Source organism: Rhinolophus sinicus, chromosome 2, assembly GCF_057876585.1.
Source record: "Rhinolophus sinicus isolate RSI-liver-muscle chromosome 2, RSI-T2T, whole genome shotgun sequence".
In the NCBI taxonomy this organism is placed as follows: domain Eukaryota; kingdom Metazoa; phylum Chordata; class Mammalia; order Chiroptera; family Rhinolophidae; genus Rhinolophus; species Rhinolophus sinicus.
Genome location: NC_142502.1, coordinates 162,116,610 through 162,143,272, shown reverse-complemented (window position 1 = coordinate 162,143,272; position 26,663 = coordinate 162,116,610). Strand labels below are relative to the sequence as shown.

The 26,663-nt window shown below is 52.4% G+C and overlaps 1 protein-coding gene and 1 long non-coding RNA gene across 4 annotated transcripts; one reads left to right on the top strand and one right to left on the bottom strand.

Annotated features, from left to right (window-relative positions):
• Positions 1-312: 312 nt before the first annotated feature.
• LOC109461097 (uncharacterized) lies at positions 313-16,195 on the bottom strand. 3 transcript variants are annotated; one of them, XR_016020472.1, is made up of 7 exons: positions 16,059-16,195; positions 15,589-15,695; positions 15,012-15,237; positions 14,366-14,531; positions 13,750-13,887; positions 10,674-10,849; positions 313-1,617 (listed from the first exon to the last, which is right to left on the bottom strand). It is a non-coding gene; the product is annotated as an uncharacterized LOC109461097 (long non-coding RNA). The 3 variants fall into 3 exon arrangements; XR_016020471.1 differs by having other exon boundaries at positions 15,012-15,117; XR_016020473.1 differs by lacking the exon at positions 14,366-14,531 and having other exon boundaries at positions 15,012-15,117.
• A 235-nt stretch (positions 16,196-16,430) lies between these two features.
• PKDCC (protein kinase domain containing, cytoplasmic) lies at positions 16,431-26,354 on the top strand. The gene is made up of 7 exons (XM_019757071.3): positions 16,431-17,221; positions 21,366-21,488; positions 22,089-22,360; positions 22,985-23,064; positions 23,322-23,429; positions 25,043-25,216; positions 25,435-26,354. The coding sequence occupies exons 1-7, from the start codon at positions 16,583-16,585 to the stop codon at positions 25,518-25,520; spliced, it is 1,482 nt and encodes a 493-aa protein (XP_019612630.2). The 5' UTR covers positions 16,431-16,582; the 3' UTR covers positions 25,521-26,354.
• Positions 26,355-26,663: the final 309 nt, after the last annotated feature.

Below are 26,663 nucleotides of genomic sequence, written 5' to 3'. Positions count from 1 at the left end.
TCTGAACAGGAATGTAAGCCCAGATGGGGCTGGGGCTAGGGGCTGAGGAAGGGACAATGCACAGAGCTGTTTTGTGGGCTCCAGGAGGGGTGCAGCTCTGAGGAGGAGAGAGGTCTAGCATCTAACTTCATGAAAAGACTCAGCCTGGTCCTGGGGAAGATAAATTCCTGCAAATGAATACTCTAACCTCATCTACCGCAAGCCTTATTCCCTTCGTTCCACACTCTCCTCCAACTCCTGCTGCTCTTCCCCACCTCATCCTCCAGCTACAGAATCAACTTCATTGGGATTCTTCTCTGCGGGTGGCCCTGGGGTTCTCCTTGGGCACTTCCTGCCACAGAGGAGAGGGCAAAACTGCCTCTGCCTCCAGGAAATGGGGGAAACGTCGGTGTCAGCCTGGCAGGATAGCCTCTGTCCTAAGCCCCGCTAATGCCCAGCATTCTGAGTGCCATAAAGATGAAGGAGCGCACGGCCCTGCTCAGGAGCCCGTGCACACAAACACCCCCAATGATACAGCTCCCTGTGCCATTGCTAAGGAGGCCCATTTACTTCCTACTTTGTTTTGAATTTTCATCTCAGGAGAAGTTTGCAAATCACTAACAGCAGGAACTTTCCAGAAGTTGCAGAATAAAACCAGTGTATTCTCAGCCTTGCCACTTACTCTCAAATGGAGCACCCAGAAGCAGCCGCCTACCAGTGAGTGGAGGAGGCAGGAGGCTGAAGGCATCAGTGGAGTCTGGGTGGGACAAGGCCAGGAAAGATCTCCTTGCCCAGCCCCCACCTCTGGGTGAGCTTGGCCTGCACCCCAGCCAGTCCCCATCCCGGCCCTGTTTGTGAAAATAAGGAGACCAGCCCACGCTCAGCTATTCACAGAGAATTAGCTATCTCAACACAAAACATCTCTCCTGGACAGGAAGTCTTTCTTTAAATATACACTAAACCGCACCCATTGCAGAATCAGCCATCGCCTTCGGTCAGGCCTCAGGGGAGGAAAGATGGAGGAAGGTAGCTCTCTCTGTCCTCCCTTAAGGAGCCAAAGCCACAGCACTAGGCTTGCCAAAGCTTCTCCACCCCCTCCACTGCTGCTCTTCTGCATGCTGTAGACCCATTCATTTGCAGAGAGCAGCTCTGTGATCTGCGTGGAAGTCCTAGGACTATGTGTCTCAGCATCACCTTGTCCCTTCGATGATCTCTATCGGAATGGCCTACTACACCTACTGCAGGAAACACAACATCTTTTAGAAAAATTTACTCCAGAGAGGATAAACAAATTCACCTGAGGTGACACAGTTGACAGGTGACAGAATAGGGCCAGGACTTGAACCCAGGTCTGTGCTTTCTCCTCTATGTCGCACTCCATCTGAGAAGGCTGGAAGCTGGACCCTGAGTGGGCAGAGGAAAGTGGCTGAGGAGAAACATGCAGCGCTTCCCTCTGGTCCTCGCAGTCACGCTCCAGCTGTCACTCAACCTGGCTGCCTTCTTGACAGGCCACTTCACACCTGGGACTCATCTTCCTTCAGCACAGGCACAGGATTCCCTGCAGCCAAGCAAGGCGAAGGGGGAGCCAGAATCACTGCTTCCTTCTCCTCCTCCAGAGGATAGCTTTTAGCGTTCCACCTGGAATTATAGATTGATGAGGACGATCAATGTCAGAGGAGTTTAAATCAAGGCAGACTCCTGGGAAGAGGGGAGATCATGGCCAGTTTTACAAAGAAGTGAAATTCTTTGTGCAGAAAGAGAGAGAAGAAAGCTCCAGAGCTGAGAAGGGACGGATCAAAGGTTGGAGAAGTGGGCCCTCCGCCATGGGGAGGGGGATGGGCATCAGGAAGGACACGTACTATGTGGGGTTCCTGACCATCTGCAGCTCTCCCATCCAGAGCTCAGAATCCCCAATCCCCGATTCCCCATCCCCGAGGGGGCTGCAGCAGCCCTCCTCCTGCGGTCTGCTCCACATTCCTCACATTCTTTATGCGCAATTAAGGAGAAATAATCAGGGGAGCAAGCAAGGCCGCAGCAGGGCGGCCATGCCCTAAGCTGGCAGCATCATGTGTGTGGAAACAAGACCCCTTGGTCAAGCCAGACCAGACCTCGGACCAAGGTGCCTGGGGGGATGAGGAAAGCAAGCAGTGAGGACAGGGGTGTCTCTCTGTGCTCCGCAAAGACAAAAGAGTGTGAAGGAAGCAAGGATCAGGAAAGAAAAGGAGTTGAGAAGGCAAGGTCAGAGCAGAGGCCAGGTGTGCAGACAGAAGTTCTCAGTCATCAATTTCCGAAGCACATTATTGCTTCACTGCGATCACAGCATTGTGTCACCATCTACCACTAGCATCAAATGCCCTTTGATGCTGAGAGCTTTCTCACCTTCATCAGTTAGTGGCATGTGTTAATTAAGTGTGTCAGTGGAATAGTACCTCTCTGTGGTCTTCAAAATATACCATCCATAGTTTGCAGGGAAATGCCATTCTTGAACTCAGTGGAACATGCATATCATTTCTTCCTCTGGGACCCAACAGGTCTGGTCAGACAAGCCAAGTCCCACTCCCTCCAGCCTCTATCCAAGGGCTGCCTCCACCCCCTGACCCCCAACCTCCACCTTTACAGAAACCTTCTCTGACATCCCCAGCAGACCCAGAGTCTCCTCCAGGCTCCCCCTTTATTGAGCATGTTCTGTGTGCCAGGCACTGTGTTAGCACTTGATAGATGACCTCATTTAATCCTTTTAACATCTTTAGAGGTCATTATTATTATTATCCCCAATTTATCCATGAGGAAGTTAAGGCTTTGAAAAAGATTAAGTAACTGTCCAAAGTGACCCAGCTAGTAAATCAAAGAGGGGGAATTTGAATACAGGATCATAAAATGCCAAAACCTATGCTATTAGTCTAACAATGAGATGTTTGAGGACAGGGTCTGTATTTAGCCTTACTTACCACTATATGGCAAAGGCTGTGCTTAATAGAAGATGGATGGATGGATGGATGGATGGATGGATGGATGGATGGATGGATGGATGGACGTTGTGGGCTTTACGAAGTTTCAGCAGTGGAACTAGGCCAAAAAGCTCTCTTCCTACCTCCTATGCCAATAGATCAAATTTGTGAGATGATTTGTTAGAACAAAGACCCATTCTATGCTCTTTATTAGGTCTACTATGAGAACACACTCTATGGCCACTTTGGAGCTTCCATCTATAACCATATCCGCACTGTGGGGTCTCCGTGGTCAGAGGTAGGGGCCAGTTTATAATCAGGAGGGGAATCAGTCTGGGCCTAGTGTAGAGGGTCTGTATATCAAAAGAAGAAAACACCTCTCTGCCATGCTAACTTGCAGCTGAACCGAGAAAAGACAGTTCTTCTCCAGCCAGGGTACCTTGTTCCTATGAATTTAGAGGTGGAGAGATGATAAGTGTGACAGTAACTGGTGTGTGGGACACCACAGGCTGGAGTGCCCTGGGAACAGGGGTGAGGGGCTGTGCCCAACAAGGGAGCACCGTGTCCTCTTCCTGAGTCATGGCGTGGCACATGTGTGTGTGCTGTGTGTGGTGGGGCAACAGGGGCTGGGTAGGGTGTGGGAGAGACAAGCACACACCTGTAATAACATTGGCTTCAGACGCTAGGAGAGAAGAAATTCCCCCAACTGTTTTATCAGAGCCGAAGTTACCAAATTACGTTGTTGTTTTAAATTTGAGCTTCTCGGCCTGCAAACTGCAAACTCAGGGGGTGGGGGTGGGGTGGGGGATCTCAGGTTCACGAGCTTAATGCTTGGCTGGGCCTGGAGCTCCTCCACTTCCCCACCCAACCCAAGCTCCCAGAGATCCCAGGCCCAAGGAACAAAAGTCTTCTCTCTCGGGGCTTTGAAGTAGAAACACTAACTGCTCCCTTTAATTAGAAAGAAACCCCCTATTGTTCCTGCTTTTATTACTGATAGATGAAGACATGGGGAGGGGGGATTCTGAAGAACAGGGGGGTGGGGGAGGGGGGAGGGGACACGGAATCTCTATTTAGATTAGAGAATCTCTCCACTCAGTCTCCATGCACCGAACCAGACTTCTTTGTCCATCCAATCAACCAAGATGTACAGGGCATCCAGCCTTTGATTAGATGTCATCGGAAAGAGTGAAGACAGGGTCCCAGACCCCAAAGAGTTTATAATCTAGGTTAGGGTGGCAGGGCAGGGGGACAAGAAATGAAAGGTAATTGATATTGATACTAAATCAGTACTGCCAATATAAGCAAGACAATTTTAGAGCAGGGAGATAGTCTCGTAAGACAAACTCCTAAGAAGATTCTGAGGGTAGTATCTATAGGCTTGCGCTGAAAGCTGCAGACTGGAGAGAATTGACAGAGAGGACAGAGAGGGTATTCCCGCTCCAAGTAGGTTAATGGCCTGTTCAAAGGTACAGAAGTCGGAATGGGCACAGCTTCCTTGGAGGACAGTAAGGAAGCTGGCCTGGTTGTAGAGGAGGGTGTGTGTGTGTGTTGGGGGGGTGGGGAGGTGGCGATGACTGCAGGGAATCAGGTTGCATAGAGCAGATGTAACAGGAGAGTGGAAGAGTTTGAAAACACATAGGGGAGAATGGCCTTGATGAGACAAGTGGGAAACCATTGGGCTTTCCTGAGCAGGGGAGTGACCTGATAATAGGTGGCCCTTGGGGAGATTAATCTGGCAATCTTATGCAGGAAGGCATGGCGGGGAGGAAGAGTGATGGTGGGGAGACCAGCTGGGGAGCTCCTGAGGAAACTCAGGTAATGATGGCTAAGACTAAGACAGTGGCAGTGGGGCCGGGAAAGAAAAAGTGAGTCTAGGGTGGATTTCAAAGGAAGAAATAAGAAGTGTTGACAGAATAGACAGAAGGGGATAAAGGCGTGGGAACAGATCTCCAGTTTGGGAGACTAGGAGGGTGATGGAGGGAGGAAGAGAGTAGAAGCCACCCCAAGGGAAGTGAGGGGCCAGCAGAGTTAATAAACCAAGCCCCCCAAGGCTTTATGCCCCTTTCCAGAGCCCTAAGATGTTTTGAACCAGGTACTCAAAGGACAGCAACTCCAGGGCAGGAAAGCTCTACTCCTCCAGACTGGGAACACCATTACGAAAACAACGACTTTTGTACAGTCTTTCTTTCATGCACATCAAAGTGATTCACACCTGTGCCTCATTTGATCCCCAAAACAACCACAGCAGGTATCATTATCCCCATTTTACAGATGAAAAAAACGGAGGCCTGGAAAGACTAAACTTCTCCTACGTCACATAACTAGTTAAGGGCAGAGCTGGGAGCAGAAGCCTTCTGACTTTCAGCTCAGAACCCCTCCCAGTACCTGTTGGCAGCCCAGGGGAAGAGAGGGGCCTGGCGCTATGTGCCCTGAGTCACTGGGGACCAGGAGTCTGGGGCTTAGGGAGAGGGTCCACCCTGGACTTGAACCGTACCTCCAGCCTGCTCCTCACACTCACATAGGGCGTAAGTCGGGAGCCCAAGGTTGGAAACGCCAAGTCTAATCAGACCTCACAAGCCCACAGATGGTTTGAATCAATGTGCTACCTTGATAGGAATAATGAGGAGCCCTGAAGACAGTCTGATGCCAGCTCCATCCGTCTGGACAGAGAACCACATCTTCCACAAAAATTTCCCCAACCAGGGTTCCATCACCCTCCAAGATAGGCAAATCCTTTATGAGGAAGACCCCTGGTCCCACATCACAGCTGCTCCCCAGCCCCCACCAGCAGAACCACCCACAGGTTTTCCAAAAACTCTGGCCTTGTGTTCTGATTTGACACACTTGGACTTCTTAGGTCTTTCAGGAGATTGAAAATGGTTCTTAGGGAGAAATGGGTGACGATAGGTCACAAGGCCAGGGCAGGGGTTGTGAGGCAATATGGGGAGTGAGTGGGCCTGCATCCAGACCAACGCAGAACCAGACCAGTGCCCCTTCCCTACTTCCTGGCAGAATGAGTATGTCCAATGTTCATGGTTTCATTCATTCAACATAAATGTCATCAAGACACTTCCTGTGATGGGACACCTGACCTAGGGCACCCAAATCTCATGAGGCCTGGGGCTAATCCATCTATGAGGTCATGGAGACCCAGGGACAGAACCAGACCTACGGTTTAGTAAAACCTCGCCTCTTGCTGGGAGAGCCTATTGGAGCCAGGCCCCCAAAATGGCAGCAGTGGCCCTTCCCCAGAAAAAGCTCAGGCTTGGGATTTCAACTGCCTTTTCCCCCACTGAGGGTGGCCTTGTGGGCAGGGACCTGCTTTAATAAAAATTTGGCCTGCCCACCCCCTTGCCTAGCAAAGCTTAATTTGAAGCTTAAAAAACAATGAAGTTAATTTTTAAAAACCTTTCATTGAGTTCCATGAGACCCCTATTAATTTTATTGTTTCAATAAAGCATTTATTTAATTGTCTCCAGAAGGGCCCTGTTAAAGGCACAGATGTTACCTGAGTCAGAAGGGAGGGAGCTGGGAGCCTTTTTTTTCACCCTCTCCCGTTAGCACATTAGCAGGATTCGGTTATTGGATTAACTGATTGTCACCTTGAAAGTCACAAAATAGAGCTTTGAGGGAACGAGACACAAGGCAGGTAAATTCTGGGGAGAAGTTCAGGTCACAGTTGCAGGACGTAGGAAACCAGGCTCATGATAAAGAGGTTGGGTTTGGTTGAGACAAAGAAAAAGATGTTTTTCTGCTGATGAGGAGACATTTATTATTTAGCCTCTGACATAAACCTGGTATTTCTGAAAAATGTCAGAGGACAAGTGCATTACTAGATGCATGGTGTCCAAACCCTAGGAGGGGAAGGGTTCAGCCTGAGTTGGCAGAAGAGCTCTGGAATGTCATGTGTAGTCCCCCCGCAATTACTTACTGACTAGCTACTATATGCTGCCACTACTTGGAGCTTGGAGCATACAGCAGTGAACAAAGCAAAACCCCGCTCTCATGGTGCTTATATTCTAATGAGGGGAGACTGACAACAACAAAAACAAAAATATAATTGATATATCAAGATAATTTCAGACAATGATACGTGTTCTGAGGACAAAACAGTAATGTGGTGGAAAGTGGTCAGAGGAGGCTGTCTGATGGGATGACATTTGAGCCAACACTTGAATATACAGAGAAGGAGCCAACCACGGAGCCTTCCAGGTGGAGGGAACAGCAAGTGCAAAGATCCTGGGGCCCCATTTTGAGAGGAGAATTATCAAAAGAGTAAGTAGTCAGAGGAGCATGAACTGGGGAGAGGCCCAGGAAACCCTCTTACATCAAGAATATTTCAAGGACTACCTTAGGATAGAGACTGCATCATTCTTCTTTGTGTCCCTAGTTATTTGCTTGGTGTTCAGCACAGGGTAGGAGACCAATAAAGGTAGGATTAAAAGGGGGGAGAGAAATGAGAGGAAGAAGAAGATAGAACACTTAGAGAGAATGCCATTTAGACAGATTATTTTTTTTATTTAATAACCAATTATTAAACCAGAAAGAGAGGGGGGAGGAAAGCTCAGTCTATATACTAGTTCATTTGTTACCAAGCTAAGGAGGGGGGTTGGGGGGAGGAAGGCATGAGAGATACACATCTGGATCCCTCTAGAAAGGCAACATTTAATTGTAGAAATAGTAATCACTCCTAAAATTAGGCTCTGATCTAGAGCTTACAAAATGCTTTTGCCTACATTACCTGTTTCTAACAGCCTTGTGAAATAGCAAATAACAATATTAGTCAATATTTAATTAATTGCCTATAGTTCTTGGCACTGTGCTAAGAATATTGGGAGCAGAAATCAAACAAGGCCCTGCTTTCATGGAATATCTAGTCTAGAAGAGACAGACTTCGATCCAAGGACACAATGAGAGAAATTACAACCACGGTGAGTGTTGCCATGGACAGGTACCTAGGGCTCCAAGAACCCATAGTGGGGGCGATCACAGAAGGCATCCTTGAGGAGGTGTCTTAGCAGCTGAGCTCTAAGGTGGAATGGAGTAAGCAGGCAAAGAGGGAAGACAAGAGTGTTCCAAGCAGAGGAGCAGGAAATGGGGGTGGAGGGAGAGTAAGGTGCAAATGAGGGGCAAGTGAGGGTACGTGAGTCTAGGGCAGAGATAGGGAGGCAGGGCCTAGGTAAGGGGGAAGAGCAAGAGATGGAGAAGGCGGAGCAGGGTGGGCAGACAGTATGTGGGACCTCAGAGAACATGGAGGAAGGTTTGTCTTGGGCCTGCTGGAAACCAGAAGCCCATGAAGGTTCTAAGTTATCTTCAAATACTTGAAGAGTGTCCGGAGGAAGACGGCTTAGATTTTTACGATCAACTCACCTCTTGGCTACCTGCAAGAGAGTGAGCTTGTCCGTCATGGGGCTGCGGGGTGGGGGTGAGTGGGCTATTTGAATGTCAGGGAGGAGTCGTACTTTAGTCAGGAGATTGGGCAGTATCAATGGCTCCAAGTGTTTCACCATCAAGGTCCATTTTATTCCTCCTGCTGTCCCACAAATACTAGCTTTTTTAAAGAGTCTGCCTACCAGGGTATATTTACATAACACAATTCCGCCCCCGCCCCCCCATTTTTATTACTAAACAACCAGTCATTCATGAACACAAGAGATCCAGCTACAAGCAAAGAAAGTCCGTTTCCCTTGACTGGGCAAACTTATCATAAAATACGTATCATTTCTGATAGGCTTTCTAAAATATCGACAAGAGCTCCACCGCTCCCCAGTACATTCACAGACTCCTGGGGCTCTTTGGGCTTCAGGCTGGGAACTACTACTCTATGGGCAGACCCAAGGTCTCTTCCAACCAGGGGACTCTCTGAATCATGAGGTACAGTCTCAATGCACTCAGGCATTTGGGGAAAGAGCAATGGATGTGAACTCAAGCAGTCAGGGAAGGCTTTCTGTGTGGGGGGAGGAAAAACAAACAAAAAAAGTCTTGAGAACGGCCTTGAAGGACGGGCAAGCTTTGGACAGGTGAAGCAAGGGTGTCGTGAGGCGGGAGTAGCAGAGCCTGCTGTAAGGTTGGTGAAGCAGCCTGCAGGGCTGCCACACTGAGTCAGGAAGTCCTGGTGGATGCAGACGGGGAGGGGGAGGTTGCAACTGACTTTCAATGCCAAGCTAAATTATCCTCCAAATGACAGGGAATCGTTACAGATTTTAGAACAGAAAAGCGATGTGTCGGAAGCAGTGTTCCTGGCAGATGAATCTGGTGCCCATACATGCTTTGAGGTGGGAGAAGAACCTCGTGGGGACCCAATCGACAGACCAGTTGTGAGAGGAAGAGCCTGGCCTGGGGAGGACGACAATGAGGAAATAAAGGAGCAAATCAAAGGGACATTTTTTTTTAAAAAAAAAAAAGCACGGGACTTAAATTTGAATGTGGAAGCATCAAAGAGATTTTGAGGTGTCTTGGAGCCTGCTGGTACAGAAATGAGATAGTCATCAAGGGAAACTAGTGGGGGGAAGGAGAGGATGAATCCACGGGGCATCTCAGGGAGTCTTTACACAGTAAATCCTTCCTAGCGGTTACCTCTGCAGGTGGGGTTGGAGGGGCAGGCAAGGTGGCTTTTACATCTTATGATATATAATCTTTTAATGGAGGGATTTTGTGTAATTTTTACTTCCTATTTTGTACTTTTTGGAATTTTTCTAATAATTATTTTAATTCCATGCAGACTCACAGAGTCTCATTAACCCTTTGTAAGCCATCACTGCTGATTCATTCCCTCTCCCCGACAGTGAAGAGGAAAGTGGGAATGATTTACAGAGTCTGCCAGGGTCTCTGAAAAACACTTCATAGGGGTTTAGTGTCAGCTCCTGAGTCTGTGGGGTTCTCCGTGGTGATGGTGAGGGTTTCCTCTATGTCCCTCTTTCTGTGTCTCCCTCCTTTTCTCCTCACTATCCCCCTATTCTACAGGGCCTGCCTCTGTAGCCCAAAGGCTCAAACATCACCAGCCCCCCCATCTCTGAAGCCAGATTGCAGTGCTGGGCTTGGAAAGACTGACCTTGGGATTTTTATAGCTGAAATCAGCCCAGCCCAGTTCAGCTCATGAGCTAAGCTCCAGGCGGCAGGATGGATGATGGGAGAGTATGAGCTCTGCTGTCAGACACAGCTGTGTCCAAATCCAGCTCTGCCACAAGTTACCTAACCTCTCTATGTCATTTTCTCATCTTGAAAATTGGAGATAATAATAGTATTTATCTGCTAAAAGTATTAAGTGGATTAAATGATGATGAAAGGCATTTAATAAGTGTGCTCTATCATTGGTGTTAATAAGAACAATAAAATAATAAATCTTTATAACCAAACTTTGTTGCTTAGAGGCAAAAATAACCTTAACGCACTTCCATCTTGATTCCCACTGGTGGCATTTCTTTGCATCTCTGCCTCTCCCTTTGACTGGTTGGTTTCCCCTCCCACGACCCCCCCAAACCAACAAAGAGCTGAGAGAAGAGCTGAATCAGGGCCTGAATTGCTGCTTTCTGATTCATGGTGGTCTACTCTGCCACTTATGTTTTGTGTGGCATTTGACAGATTCCTTAATCTCATGAGCCTCAATTCCCTCGTCTAGAAAGCGGGTGTAATAATACTGAGCTCACAGTCTGTGTCAAGAGGTTAGACAGTTCCTGGCACACAGTAGACTTTCCGTACATAACAGTTCTCCACTGGGGTTCCAGGTGGAGACCCGCTCTTTCTTACCTGCCCTCCAACCCCCAGACCTTCCATAATCTCCTTTGTATCAGTCCCTGATGGTTTCAGGTGTATCTTCCCATTACATCATAAGCTCCTGAGGACAGAGGCAAGGCCAAGGCCTCACTAACTGTAAGGAGTATTCTTCCTCCTGGGTCTGGGTCCAGGCCAGCCTCCTGGGACACCTGGGGAAGAGGGAGAGAAATGTCAGCCCAGTAGAGGTCCGGAACCAGATGCACAAACTCAACAGCCCCTCTTCCTCCCTCTCTTCTCACCACTTTCCAAATCAGAGGCCTCAGGCTGCTCAGAAAGAATTGATTCTTCCTATTTGACCACAGCCTAGCAGACAAGTTGCCCCACTGGCTCAGAGAAGATGTGATATGTTAGATCCCATCACTGGCCCCTATGCTCCCCATTCCCATCCCTCTCCCATACAAAGGCCTCTGGACAAAGGCAAAAGCCTCCCCTCCACCACCCCCTGCACCAAAGACCATCCATCACCCATTGATCCAATGGCCAACTCTCCGTTCCTCTATCTGCCTGGGGGAACAGAGGCCCTGGGGTGCAGCCCTCACTGTTCTTCACCCCTAAAGGAGCTTCAGGACTGAGTCTCAATTCTGGGGTAGGTCCAATGCTGGGTGATAGCTCTAAACAGTCAACTCTCAGTCTTCTCTGTCCTTAGCCCCACCCACCCCCCAGTTCCTCTAATCAAAGCGAACAGTGAAGGAGACAGGACACACATCTCAGACAGCCAGGAAAGGGAAAGAAAGAGAAGCTGTCATAGAGCATCTCTCTGGGTTGGTAGGTGATGTTGAGCAAGAGGGAGGAGGGAGAAAGAAGAGAGCGAGGCCCAGGGAGGGAGACTGAGAGGGACTCGCTAGACCACAGACCTGGAGGCCCAGACAGACAGAGAAACCAGCCCAGGCAGTGAGAGCTCTGGGAGCCCACAGAACCTTTTGGTTTCTGGGGTCCTGGAGGGCCTCACCCTCTGCCAGGGTCGTGGAACAAGAATGGCTCATGTTCCATCTTGAGACCCACAGAAGAACTAAGCTCTTTTCCAGAAACAAGTAGAAAGAGCCCGCCTGAGTCAGGGGTTTCCGCCCTTTGTCTGACTACCCTTCCCAAGGTCCAGGGGGTTTTGTCTGTCTCCATGTTTCTGCGTCTTTGTCTACCTGTCTCTTCTCTCTTTCACTCTCTGCACCTCATCTCTGTCTCAGATAATTTCTTGGGGTCTCTGCCTTGGGGCTTCCACTCTCCAGTGTGTAGGAAACCTGACCTTCATCATCTGTTTTTTATATTTTGGAAACGTCCGCTTCACTTCCTACCTGAGGGAAGTGGGGGTGGGGGAGAAGGCTGCCTGGCTCCAACCCTTTCCCTCCCCCCTCATTTTCTGAATCCGTTCCCTCCTTCAGCTCCTTGCCCCAGGGAACTTGGAGCTGAGCCCTTCCCTGCTCTGGGTCACTGTGGCATCAGTAATCAGGCCCTGATTCATGATCTTCCCTCCACAGCTCACCGCAGGGTGAGGGAGGCAGCGAGGCCTCCTCTGATCCTCTGCTGGTTTGCGGATTTGGGAAAAAGTGAAAATTCCAGGCAGAGAAAGAGCCCAGGAGGCTGAGAGATTTCACCAGTGGAAACCAAAATAGAAAGGAGTTAAAGTCATTTCTGCCTCTAGGCAGGGTTACAGCCAACCAGGTTGCCTAACATGTCGTCACAGATGTTTATTTGTTTAATATTATTATTAATGTTAGCAATAGATTACACATACTGAGGGCTTATCCTGTGCCAATGTCTTTGCATTTCAACCACTCAACAACTTTACGTAGTAGGTACTATTATCATCTCCCATTTTCTTAATACTACATAGAGAGGTGAACTGACTTGCCCAAAGTAACTCAGCTAATGAGATCTGAACCCAGGTTTCTCCAACTCCAAGTCCTGAGCTCTTTACATCAAGGTTTCCAAGACCTGAGACATGTATTTTGCTATTTCCTTTTAAATGAAATACATCCACAGAACTCAGAACAAACCTTCAAGATCCCAGGGACCATGTATCCCCAGTCGGAAAATCATTATCTGTAACTCACTACTTTCTGGGAGACCTGGAAGAACCAGCTAGCAAAGATTATGTGGAAAGGCTGGAAGAGGGCATTTCAGGAAGGAAGAACTGGGAGGGCACAGTGAAAAAAAAAAAGTAAATGGTGGTTGTAACTCGGGAGACAGTGCAGGCATGAGGCTGGGGGAGTCTGGTTCTGTGCAGGGAAATAAAAAGAGGGTTAACTGAGCTAGGTAGAGGGCTGGGGCCAGCTCACAGAGGTCTGAAAGTTCAGTTCAGTTTATGCTCCAGGTTATTGAGCAGCAGACTAATACAGTCGGCACTCCATATCTGCAGGTTCCATATCCCCAGATTCAACCAACCATGGATGGAAAACATTTGGGGAAAAAACTGTTATATTGTTGCTTACATGTACTATGTAGTTAGGCCTATGATAGTTGTATCTACTGAATATGTAGATACTCCTCTCCATCATTATTCCCTAAACAATACAGTATAACAGCTATTTACATAGCATTTACATGATATTAGGTATTATAAGCAATGTAAAGATGATTTAAAGTATATGGGAGGCTGTGCATAGGTTATATACAAATACTACTCCATTTTATACAAAGGACTTAGGCATCTGTGGATTTTGGTGCCCACAGGGGCTCCTAGAACCAATCCCCTGTGGATACCAAGGGAGGACTGCTCTCCAAAAGAGGGGCTTGAGACTTGGGCTACAAGGAAAAGGTAGACAATTAAGAGGACTGCTGAGAGGTTGGTATCACAATCCTGGCAGCTTAGGACAATCTAACAAAACACGCAGAACAAAGTTATCTAAGACACTTCCAAAGAAATTTGGCATTTTGGAATCTGGGCCATCTGCTTCCTTCCCAAGGATTGCTATCCAAGTTAGTGTTTGGGTGGGGTTGGGGTGTGGTAGGCAGAAGGAGGAGCAGGAAAATACGGTGTGTCTCCAACACTGAGCCTTCACACTAGCAGAAACTCTGGTCTGAGAGTACTCAGCGCTCTGAGCTGCACACTGGCCTGAGCACTGGTCTGGGAGGTCCAGGCGACTGGCCCTGCCCATTCTTTGGGGCAGAGTAGGTGGGCAGATGGTAGACCTGGAACCTGAAGCAGCAGTTTTGTGTCTTTTTCAATTCTTTGAAAGGATGATTCCTCTCCCTGGGTGGCAAAAAAAAAAAAAAAAAAGCAAACATGCAAAATTTGGTTAAGAACTCAAGTACTGCCAGTTCAGAAACGCTAATCTGTTCAAAAAGTGCAATCCCTTTTTTTCAGAGGCCAAAAACCCATTTCCATCAAAGATTGTATATGTCTTTGTGTCTGGGAGCTGGTGTGGGAGACAGAGTGAGTGTGAGAAGGAGAGAGTTGAAATGTCTTTGTTCCTGTGTGTGCGAGGCTGCTGCTCAGTAGGCTTATGTGTACGCGTTGTACGTACATTCGTGCCTGTTTCTCAGGCCTCTGTGTGCATTGAACTTTCAAACCATAACAGAAACACTGAAGCTTGGCAAAGATATCACAGGAATAATTATCTAATTTTGGAACATGTTATTATAATACCTACATGATGTGTAACGAACTTAACAATGTTCACGTTATATTCACCAACTCTGAGTTATAGACCCGCAATGCCAAGTCCTACCTCAGAGGCTTCTCCAAGACCTGAGAGCAAAGCAGGCCCCAGAGAAAGCTCTTTAAGGAATATCCCCCACACAATGGCTTCTTCATGGATGGTGTTTAGCTGGAAGGGGGCAGAGCTTATCTTGGGATGGCAACTCTGTTCCTCCCCAGGAGAGGAGCCTCTGGAACTAGTAAGGAAATAGCCATATTAGGGGTCACAGAGACAGATAGGTTTTCCCTGATTCAGCTTTGAGCCAGGGGGCCTCATGATTCGCAAGGCTCTCCTCTTCCCCAGGGGGCTGGATTGAACTGAGGCTGAGTGTGAGGGGAATGTTTGCTGTTTGCTGCTGCTCCCTGTTGACTTTAGCCAGTAGCTCTGTTTACAAACCCAGGTTGGTTTTCCCAGCACAGTTAATTAGACCAAAGACATCTGGAGTGAGGGCTGGGGAGGGCATCTGCTCAGAGCCTTCCCCCAACACCCAGCAGCCATGGGCCAGCACCAGGCAGAACAGCTAAACAGGACCAGACAGAACACCACCAAACCCAAAGTTCTCAGGAGAATCGTGGTGGCTTCTCTCACTCTGCTTTTCCCATACTTGCTAAGTTAGAAGGCGCCCCAGCTCTCTGAGTCTTCCGGAACCACAGAAGTCAGGGCTGCATGCCCCTACCTCAGTGGGATCACAGGCTGGAGACCAAGGACTCAGTCGTCTCTTCTGCGCTTCCGTGTCCAGGCAGAGATTCCTGCCTTCTCTCTCATCACAGTGACTCTGCTTTCTATAGGAATACCAGATTTCTTCAGCCCCCTGCAGTAAAATCTCCCCTCTCTGGACACCTTCTCAGAGAGGAGGCTCTGGGCTCACCTCCCCATCCCTGCCTCCTCTCCAGTCTCTGACACTGCGGGGAAGGAAAGAGCTTAATCGGCCCAGCACCAGAAGGAGGCAGGAAGGTGAGACCATCTAGGTGGACAATTCCAGGGCAGTGGGGAAGTAGAGGGCTGGGGAGGGGGAGGGGCAGGGGCTTATCTCTCCCAGGAGGGGGGAGTTCACTCCAAACAGCTAATGCACTGGCGTGTGAAAGCCCCTCAATTAGCACTAATGATGCAATCAGGGAGGGAGGAGGAGGGACCAGAAGTTCTGGTAGAGTCAGCACCAACTTACATACAAAGTACGCATTCCCTTCCTCCCACAAAGTGGCCCCTTCAGACACACCAATGCACACACGCCATAGACAGTCTGGACCACTCACGTCCGTGGGTCCTAATGCACTCTTTGCAGTAACAACTAATATACATATGGTTCGTGAGCCGCTGCTTTTGACTGCGGGGATCCTGAGGAGAGGGGTTCTATTTTAGGCTGCAGGGACGAGGAAAATCAGAAATCAGAAAGAGGAGGTTAAACAGGGTATCTCCAAAAACCTCATGATTATTCCTCTAATCCCAGAGTTCCCGTCCCACGCGCGCTCGCAGGTGCCGGCCCCTCTGCGTCCGCCTCTCTGCCACCCTGCCCGCGAATCCTGGACTGGGCGAGGAGCCGCCACCCTTAGTCCCACCCGCGGGAGGCGGGACCCACGCGCCCGCCCTTCGCTCAGCCCACCCCGAGGCCCCGGGTCCCAGGGAGGGCGCTCTGAGATCACGCGGATCTCCAGCACCCCAGACCTAGCTAACCCCCTTCGGAGCCCGTTACCCGCCGGCCTCGCCCATTTATCTACTCCCCGACCCAGCCCGGCCGGCTCCGTTATCCGCCTCCCGGTCCCGTTATCCGGCAGCCACGGCCGGGTTATCCGCCCTTGCGCGGGGTCGTCGCCGGCCCCTCCCCCTCTTCCCGGCCGGAGCTCTGGGGGCCGCCGGCTGGGCAGGGCCGGAGCCGCCTCAGCGCCGCTTCCCAGGCCCGGACGGCCGCGGGAGGAGGTCCTGCTGTCAGTCAGCGGGGAAGGCCGGGCCGGGCGGCCGGAGGGGGCGGCGCCGAAGACGGGCTCAGGCCGGGAGCTGGGAGGCGGAGGCGGAGGGGGCGGGGGCGGGGGCGGCTCCGGGCCTTATAAGCGGCGGGGGCAGGGCGGGAGGGAGGCAAGTGTCAGGCCGATGTGCGGCCCGCGAGGGGCCGGGGTCGGGGCCGCCGGGGCCATGCGCACGAGCTGGGCAGGGGGCCGGCGGGGCGCAGAGCGGAGCCGCCTCGGAGCCTGAGCCTCCCGGGGCCGGGGCCGGGGAGCCGCGCGGGGCCGGCCGGCCGGGGGGAGGGGAGCGATGCGGCGCCGGCGGGCGGCGGTGGCCGCGGGTTTCTGCGCCTCCTTCCTGCTGGGCTCCGTCCTCAACGTGCTCTTCGCACCGGGCTCGGAGCCTCCGCGGCCAGGCCAGTCCCCCGGGCCATCGCCAGCCCCGGGCCCGGGCCGTCGCGGGGGCCGCGGGGAGCTGGCCCGGCAGATCCGAGCGCGCTACGAGGAGGTGCAGCGCTATTCCCGCGGGGGCCCCGGGCCGGGGGCTGGCCGGCCGGAGCGGCGGCGCCTGATGGACCTGGCTCCGGGCGGGCCGGGCCTGCAGCGTCCCCGGCTCCCGCGGGCCCGGCCCCTGCCCGACGGCGCCCCGGGCTGGCCCCCGGCTCCCGGCCCGGGTTCCTCCGGCACGGGCCCGCGCCTGGGCTGCGCCGCGCTTCGCAACGTGTCCGGCGCACAGTACGTGGGATCCGGCTACACCAAGGCCGTGTACCGGGTCCGCCTGCCCGGCGGCGCCGCGGTGGCGCTCAAGGCGGTGGACTTCAGCGGCCACGATCTGGGCAGCTGCGTGCGCGAGTTCGGGGTTCGGAGGGGCTGCTATCGGCTGGCGGCCCACAAGCTGCTCAAGGAGATGGTGCTGCTGGAGCGGCTGCGGCACCCCAACGTGCTGCAGGTACGAGGGTGGCGGTGCGGGGATGAGGGTGCTGGTTGGACGTGCCCAGGACGGGTCACTCTGGCTGGAAGAGAACCCTTGGTCTTATAAATAAGAAAACGGAGCCCCAGTGACTGTGTCCAGGTTAACCTAGGAGCGGAACCCGGACCATGAGCGTTTCCCACTGCACCATCCTACCTTTCACTCCTGGGTTTCTCAGCCTCCACACCATATCCCTTGAAGACAGAAGCCAGGATAGAGGGTGGGAGGTCTGTGAGGACTCAGCACCCTGTTTCTGGCTGAAACTAGGGTGTTGAACACCAGGGAAATGACCCCAAGCCAAGAGGCCGGACAGCGGTCATCCCTGAATCAGGAGATCCCAACTGCAGTGGTAGGGTCCCCTTTCTTCATGGAATCTGACCCCCACTTTTCTCAACTTCCAAAAAGTGACTTTCTGATTTTGAAGATGGGATGGGACATTGATGGGGTTGGGAAAGGCTAGAAAGAGACCCTGTGTCCAGCTAGATTCCCAGAGACTATCTCCACCCGCTACCACACCCAGAAACCACTGGAGGGGCAGGAGGGAATTGGGTAGTAGGCCAGAAAATGCACAGCCCTTCCCAGAGGTGACCATGGGTTTTTCCAGGCCTTCAAGTGGACCTTTGAACCATTGGGGAAGCCTTGGGGTCTTAACTCAGTGGCTCAGGGGACAGGCTGAGGGCCTGAATGTCACATTATCTGAGTAAACATGATCAAGAGGCTGAAAGATTGAGAAGGCCAGATGCCTAGGTTCCCACTAAATGGGACTCTGTCTCTCCTGTTCATTGGGGTGTGGGACGGGGGCAAAGAAAAAGATGAGTCCCCTCCAGGCTAGACTAAGAGAGTGGGCCTCTCACGTCCCAGCACTGCCCTAACACACCCACTTTCTCCTCCCCTCCAGCTCTCCGTCCTTGAGTCGGCTTTAGGATTAGACAAACCGTTCCCTTTGCACATGTCTGAGCAGACTAAGAGGGGAATCCCTGACTGCTCTTGGCCTCGTGAACATAGGTTGTATGCAGATTCCCCAGTGGAGGAACCTTGCCCACACCTTCCACCTCCTAGTCCATTCAAATTAACCTTTCTGCACCCAGCAGAACTGATCAGAAACCCAGGAGTCCCTCCCCCCCTTTCCTTACTAGTATGGACCCCAGGCCTGGGTGGGTATTGCAGAATAGGAGAAATAGGCCAGAGAGCTATGTGTAGTCCTGCTGATTCCTGGTCTCCGCAGGCTAGCCCAGCCCTGATCAGACACTTGTGACCCGGTTCTGGGACCCGAACTGGTTGCAGGTCAGGCAGAGCCAATAGTTGTGGGTGGTTATGCTTATTTGCATGGCTGACGCTGGAGCTTCAGGGAGTAAGTGGCTGGTTACGTGGCCATTCTAACTGGGAGGATCTTGTTCTCTTCCCTTCCCCGGGGCTCTTGGAAACCCCCACTTTTTGGAAACCTGGGGTGTCAGCCAGATTCTGAGGTGGTAGAGAAGGTCTTGAGCGACTTAGCAGGACATTAAGTATCAATTGACTCAAGACGCCCCTCTCTTTAGACAGGTTTGAGGTTTGATTTGCTTTCCTGTCTCTTAAGGAGCTTCTCCCTCCCTCACCCACCCAAACTCCCTAACAAGCAGCTAGCTAACTGCCCCACCCATACTGCAGGATGTCCTCCACTTGAATGTCAGGTCCCCAGCACAATTCTCAAGGTGCCAAAGAAAAAAATTACAGCTGAATAGTTTTCATCCATTCCGTCACTAAACGAAGACTGGTCCCTAGGGCACAAGTGTTATAAGGTGGATAAGGTCCCAGGTCCTTTCTGTTGGGGGAAAGATGAGAAACTACCATTACAGAGAGGCAGGAGTCCCTTAGTGTGAGTTCAGGAGCTGCTTTTGGGATGGGTCTCACCCATTTTTATCCCCCAATCCTCAGAGCACTGTCCCTTTGGTTTCTTCCGCAATGCCACCTCTGCTGCCAGGAAAGCCTGTGGTAGGGTCTTCTTGCTCAGGAGGCTTCAGTGAGGGTGCGCAGGGAACTAGAAATAGTGTTGTTTTAGTACCTCTCAATCGTTTAAAATTTCAAAACTGTTTGACTGTTTGCTGAGCTGGGGAGGAGCCAGAGAACATTTCTTAGAGTTCCCGCTCCCCCAGGCTGCCCGAGGCCCCCTCCCCTACTCGGGCAGCCCCAAAGTTGGTACTGTGGGTTCTAATAGAAAATGCCCAGGATAGCATGTTCCACGGGGCACCTTCCAGCACTCGCTCTGGTCTCTAGGGACTGCCTGGGTGAGATCTCTCTACCCATCTTCTGTGTCCCCTCCCTACCTCACCTCTGATACACACACACACACACACACACACACACACACACACACACACGCCCTCCCTCCCTCCCTCACGTGATGGAGTCCTCTATAGCCCAGGGTCAAAGGGCGCAAGGGTCTTACCTCCCCCCCCACCTCTGTTGTCCTGGAGCCTCAGGCCTCAGATGGGGCCCCTGGCCTGCTTGGACCCAGATTCTGGCCCTGCTAGAGTATATTTCTTCTCCCAAATGAACAAAAGATGAGACTGAAATGCTCAGCCTCAAGCTTCCTGGGGGGGTTAATGGTGTCTTTTTATTTTTTCCTGAGGGGTGTTGATTAATACCTCGTTAACAGCGCATTTAACGACCTCCGGGTGTTTAATAACCTTCAGAAGTTTCCCACAAAGGCTCAGACTCTGGGCAAGAAAATGAGAACCAGGCCCCAGGGCTGCTCCCCTTACCTTCCCCCGCCTCACCAGGGTCTGGGGCCTCCCTGGGCTGATTTGGGAAATGGGGGGGGGGGGCGGAGAAAAGAGGGAAGAAGAGGGTACCTGGGACTGTCCCCAGATCCAAGTCACAGTCCTAGGGATCTGATGGCGGACACTGAGTGGTGCCTTCCCTTGTGCCAGCAGGACTGGGACAGCTGACTCCAGGGACGGGGAGCTGCAAGGGCACTCCTGGGATGGAATGGGGCACTCAAGGGCCTGGAGTGGAGCTGGGAAGGGTTTGAATGATGTCATGAAGGGTGACGCTATACAGGGACATCTAGCCGGTGGGCTTGGTCCCCCTGCCACCCCACATCGTGCAGCTCTCCCTTCTCCCTACTCTGCCCTGGACAACCCGGCCTTTATGTTCCTACCCCACAGGGTGCTGGTTGTTTTGAGCATAGTCTGACCCCAGGTCACGTGGAGTACAGAGGAAGAGGCTGAGAGAAACAAGGTTCTCTGTGGATGCTGGTTTAGGTGTTAGTGACAAAGTCAGGCTGGGCTTCCCAAAAGTCCCGGACCAGCTTAGCTGTACCAAGCCCCTCCCCGGATCATATGGAGTGGGCAGGCCCGGTGACCATGCCCCCAAAGAACTGACCTTCCCCAGGAGCCGGCTCCTACTACCACCCCCATTGATATTTGTGGCCCCTGCCCCCCAACGTATGCAGAGAACACCTAAGGATATGCCCCCTAGATGCTTTGTTCTTATCAGTGCTTGTAACCAATCCCCAGGGAGCTTGCTTCTCCTCCCACAAGACCTGAGCAGAGTGAAAATAAAGCTGCCAGAAAGTGGAAATGATGAGGAATAGACAAGGATTGGAGCAGGGGAGGAGATATAATAACCATTTGCTGGCTAGTCGATTAGCAAATGGTATTCTTGGAAAGAACCATGCTGTAGAATTAAAAAGACATAAATTTAAATCCTAGCTCCTGTATTTATTCACCGTGTGGCCTTGTGCAAGTAACTTAACCTCTCTGAATTGGTTTCCTAACATGTAAATTGGAGATAGTAATAGTCACTACTATGCTCATTTGAGGTTATTACAAGAATTCAGTTATACATGTAAAACATGGAGCACAATGCCTGGCTTGTGGTTAACACGTGGTAGCCAGACCGGCCCATTTACCTGAGTGGCAAGAGGTAAGGGGTTCATATAGTCAGTAGGAACTCTGGCTACAGGGACAGAGGGCAGGCTTCCCAGGCAACACTGCTATTCTCTTCTGGGCTGAGCTAAATCAGAGGCCTGGGGATGGCCGGGAAGGGATGCTGGGACAGAGGGAGGGGGCATATGACAGCCTCGCCCTGCTCTGTCCCCACCCCTACCCTGTAACCTAACGACTCCCCCTGGGCCTCCCAGCTCTATGGCTACTGCTACCAGGACAGCGAGGACATCCCCGACACCCTGACCACCATCACGGAGCTGGGCGCCCCTGTGGAGATGATCCAGCTGCTACAGACGTCCTGGGAGGATCGATTCCGAGTGAGCAGGGAGGGGGGGCCCGGGCCCCAGGCTCCTTGCTGGGATGGTTCTCCCTTAGAAGGCCAGCCCTCCAGAGCAGCTTTGATGCCTCCTCAGGGGAGGGAGAGAGAGGGAGATGGAGCAAAGCTGACTCGGCCATCGGCCAAGAGGTTAAAAAAAGAAGCAAGACATAGATGACCCTGACTTTTTGTGTGCTCTTCTACACACACACACACCCCCTCCACCAACACACACTGTCAGCCTGACTGCAGAAGGGCCAGTGTCCTACGACTAGAAAAGACCTTCAAGCCATCTTGACCCTCCCTCTCTTTCCATACACGGGACCATACTAACATGCAAGTTCAGGGAGGAGATCCCTTATCCCCAGACGTCCCTGCTGCCCACTTCCCACTTACTCCATGTTACATTCAGGGTCAGGCCAGACAAGGGTTACTAGAAAGTCACTGGCTTGCTCTGTAAGGCCCCTGGCCTCAGCCTTTAGTGAGCACTGGGGCCTCGAGGAGAATGGCCAGCCCCCCCCCGAGCTAAGTGTGGAGCCCTGGAGTCCCCAGGTCCCAGCCCAGGACAGGAGCAGTGAGCAGCCTTGTGTCTGCCCCTCAGATCTGCCTGAGCCTGGGCCGCCTCCTCCACCACCTGGCCCACTCCCCGCTGGGTTCGGTCACTCTGCTGGACTTCCGCCCCCGACAGTTTGTGCTGGTGGATGGGGAGCTGAAGGTAACGGACCTGGATGATGCACGGGTGGAGGAGACGCCGTGTACAAGCAGTGCCAAGTGCATACTTGAGTTTCCAGCCAGGAACTTCACCCTGCCCTGCTCAGCCCAGGGCTGGTGCGAGGGCATGAATGAGAAACGCAACCTCTACAATGCCTACAGGTGACTTCCACCCCCACTCAGGAAGGACAGTGCAAGAGAGTGGGCCGGGGAGGGCATGGCTGGGAGAGAGCCTCACAGGTCCTGGAGGGCAGCCAGAGCCCCAGGCTCAGCCCTGACCAATGAAGGAGCAGGGGCCTGGAAAGGCTTCTACTCAGGCAAGAAGAGAACATTCAGGCTCTTGCTGGTGAGGCTAAAAATAGCCAGCTCCAAGGAGAAATCCGGGTTGGGGGTGGCAGCTGGAAGCTTCTTAAAATAGTGTCAGACTCAGAGCCTCAGGCCACTGGCACTGGCCCTGCCTTGTCCTCCCCTGGCCCTTCACCTCTGGAAGCTCCTCGCTGGGCCCCAGCCATGGGTCTGACACTTGTCAGTCAGCCAGGGGGTAATGTGGGGCTGAGCTGGGGAAAACAGACCTCAGATTTCAGTTGGGTATGAAGTTGGTTGTGGCCTTAGCATGTGCCCCCGTCCTCCGATGCGAGTAGCCTCCATGGTACATTCTGGGGACACGCCTAGTTGGCAGACCCGGGGGATCAAGCTCCCTGGCCAGATTCTACCCCAAAGTTGGCGTAGAAGAAGGATGCGTCCCCAAAGGCTGGACCACTGAGCCCCTGGTTCTCTCTGTCCCAGGTTTTTCTTCACATACCTCCTGCCCCACAGTGCCCCACCCTCACTACGGCCTCTGCTGGACAGCATTGTCAATGCCACAGGTGAGGTCTCCAGGGCCCAGCTGCTTCCTTTCGCCCTGCCCCGCCCCCAGCACATGTGGGGACAAGAATGACCCAGGACAGTGCATGGTCCAGAAAATGTCATTTACCAAAGTGGCATTCTGTGGCAAACCCCCTCCCCCCTCACCGGGTCATCTGGGCCCAGGCTCCAGAGGGAGAGAGGGAAAGGCCGCTGGCTGCCTACCTAGGGGAGGGATAGGAGCCCATGTCCCCTCTCATAGCCACACTGAATCTTGCAGGAGAGCTCACCTGGGGGGTGGACGAGACCCTGGCCCAGCTGGAGAAGGTGCTGTATCTGTACCGTAGCGGGCAGTATCTGCAGAACTCCACAGCAGGCAGCAGAGCAGGTGAGTGCCCTGGCAGGGATCCAGGGGCTGGGAGATGGGGAGCAGATGGGAAGGTGAGTGAGCCCCCATCTGCTACCTGGGCTAAGTGGTCATCAGCTCGCTAAGGCTCGCTTGGAGTGATGCACAGAGAATGCTGACTGAAGCCTTCACTTGGAGGCTTCTCATCTCTGGCTGAACTAGAACAACTATAATTTGGCCTCACACTGCAGGGTAGGGACAGACACCCCTTCTATGGGTGGCTCCAAACCCCACTATGTACTGTGTGACTTACACCTTGGGCCTCACTCCTCATCTGTGAATTGGGTTTAGTATTACCTGCCTCACAAAATTCTTATGGGGATGACATACCAGGTGAAGCGTGTGAAAGCAATTAACCCAGTTCCTATTCCACAGCTCAGCTGGAACACAACATATGTTTGCTTCTCTTTCTTTCCCCTACCCTTGTGGGGCTAGGAGGGGGGCTGGAAGAGGAGGGGGCTCCACACTGAAACCAGTCCAGAAGCCCCAGAGCATGGGGAGAAGTCTAGCCACTGCTTATGGGCTGTGGTCCCTCCACTGAGGCCCTGGGGTTTAACTGGTGGGCAGGGGGATGAGGCTTGGGCAGCCTCTGTATTCAAGGAGCTCCGGCCAGTCTTAGGGGTAGGGGAGCCCTCGTTAGCCCTGTAAATAAAGTTTAACGAGGTGAACAATGGCTGGCTCTGTCCCTTAGGACGCCGTTTATGGGGCTGTAAATCACAGCCAGCCCTGGACTTTGGTCTAGTCCCTGGTAGAAGAAGGAGGCAGGAGGGCGGGGTGACCAGAGGCCCAGGGTTTCTGCATTATCAGTCCAGAGCCGGGCTCCGCAGTCCGCGGGAAAGACTCGGGTGAACAGGCAGTCTGCCGCTGAGCCGCTTCCTGATGGAGGCGATTTCAGAGGCTCTTCTGTGTAATGAATGGGGGGCGCTCAGGTTCTTCCTCCAGCCTCCTCCCTAAATACTCAAGGTGTGGATTCCCAAATGGTAATTTGTGTGTTTTACATTCATTTGCATGCCTCTTAACTTCAGAAATCCCTGCCTGCCCCCCACCAGGGAGGCTTCCCTAACCTCTCCCCAAGGCCAGGAGGAAGTAGGACCAAGGAAGTAGCATGCTCTAAGCTCATGCTACTCTATTTGTGGTTGGCAGACCAGTAGCATCAGAAGCTGGTGAGAAATGCCGATTCCGAGGCCCCACCCCAGACCTTCTGAATCAGAGTCTGCATCTTAACAAGATTCCCTGGAGACTCACAGACACAGTGAAGTGTGAGAAGCCCACTGTAAATGTCCAACATGTCCTCACCTCAGCAACCAACCTGGACGGCCAGTGGCTCTGGGTGGCACTGTGTGCTGCCTGAGCCAGCTGCATGCCCTTAGATTTGGGAGATGTGTGTCTCCCCAAAACTAAATCTGAGCCTTGCCTTTACTGAGGGGTCAGCCCAGTTTCACAGTGGTAGCTGCCTTTATCTCCATGCGAGGGGGACTGGGCTGGATTTTAGCTTTCTCCTAGGAAATGAGTCTTACTGCACTCTTCAGAAAATGGCCCATCCCTCACCCCTGGGCACACCGAGTTCTCATCTGAGCTCCATCCCCAACCCACAGAGTACCAGCACCTTCCCCACAGCACCATCCCCCAGGAAGACTACCGCTGCTGGCCGTCCTACCACCACGGAAGCTGCCTCCTTTCCGTGTTCAACCTGGCCGAGGCCGTGGACGTCTGTGAGAGCCATGCCCAGTGCCAGGCCTTCGTGGTCACCAACCAGACCACCTGGACAGGTGAGTCCATGGGAAAGGACATCCTGAGGGAGGTGACTGGACTTCCCTGGAAGAGAGTGACAGGTAGTGTCCCCCACCAGAAGCCAGAGATGATGAGAAGACAAGAAGGCTGAGATGATGAGACAAATACATGTGTCCTCCAGGCAGTCACATTAGGAGGAGCCCTGCCTCCAGGGAGAGAGAGATCCAAACTTATTCCTTCTCACCTCTGCCCCCAGGTCGGCAGCTGGTCTTTTTCAAGACAGGATGGAGCCACATGGTCCCTGATCCCCATAAGACCACGTATGTGAGGGCTTCTGGCTGACGTCTCTGAGGGCTCAGCTGACCAGCTGACCATCCCGGTCAGCTGGGCTTGCCGATGGAGGGAGACTTGCACTCGCAGCGCCGTATGTCACCTGGGAAACCCTGCAGACAAGGCTGACCTCCCAGACAGACCGAGGTGACCAGGACAACGTGCAATAAAGCCAAATGTTAAAATGTGAGTTTACCAGTCTAGATATGGGACTGCTGGCTCCAGGGCCAGGAATTGTGGGGGCTGACTGCCTCTCCAACCCTCTGGACTGCCAGGAAGGCTCAGGCTGGTCTCCGCTGGGGGACTCTGCCCCTCACTGGGACAATTCCACGGGCAGCCCTATCACTGTGTCGTGTGAGAATGTAGCCAAAGCCCCGGCTGCTGCTGCTCTTGCTACAGGTGCCATGGCCTAGTGGGGGCTGCATGGGGACAATCGGTCATGGAGTGTTCTCTTCTCTGAGCCCCGGACGGGAGACTTGACAGGATGCTCCGGGAAGTCAGTGATTCTGCACCTGGGGAGGCTACCTCTGGCCACAGACCGGGGGTGCTCACGGGCCAGCCCAGGGGTTGGGGCAGGGGAGCACACATGGTATGAGCCAAGATGTGGGGTTGAGGAGCAGGTTGCGGTTTGAGCCAGGACCTGGGGTGGGGGTGGGGCCGGGGCCTTTCTGCCTCATTTGCTTTCAGTGAAAGCCACAAAACAGCCACAACCAGCCTCTCCCCCCTCCTGGAGTTTGTATATCCAGAAGCTTTTGTACTTCTTGTTCATTCAAATGTTTATTTTTGTAAAAAAAAAAAAATCAGTCAATTAATAAAATGATGTTTCACGGCAAGGCCTCTTCCCAACCCAGTTTCTTGGGCTGACTGACTTGTCCACGGTTGTGTCTTTGGTATATGTTTGTAGGGAGAGGGTGTCACGGGGGATGACCTTTGAAGGAGTGAAACTTCCACAACAAACACTGAAGTCGGCAAAATGTGCTCAGGCCCTGCTCCCATGGTGCCCACGTCCCTCCACAGCCATCTATATCCAAGTTCCAACAAAGGACATAAGGGACTCCTTCCCCTAAGAAGGTTTGGATTTTAACATACATCAGCTTCTTATATGTAGAGCCTTTACCCAAAGAAGGGATGTCCTAATGGTGGGATGTCAGCCGC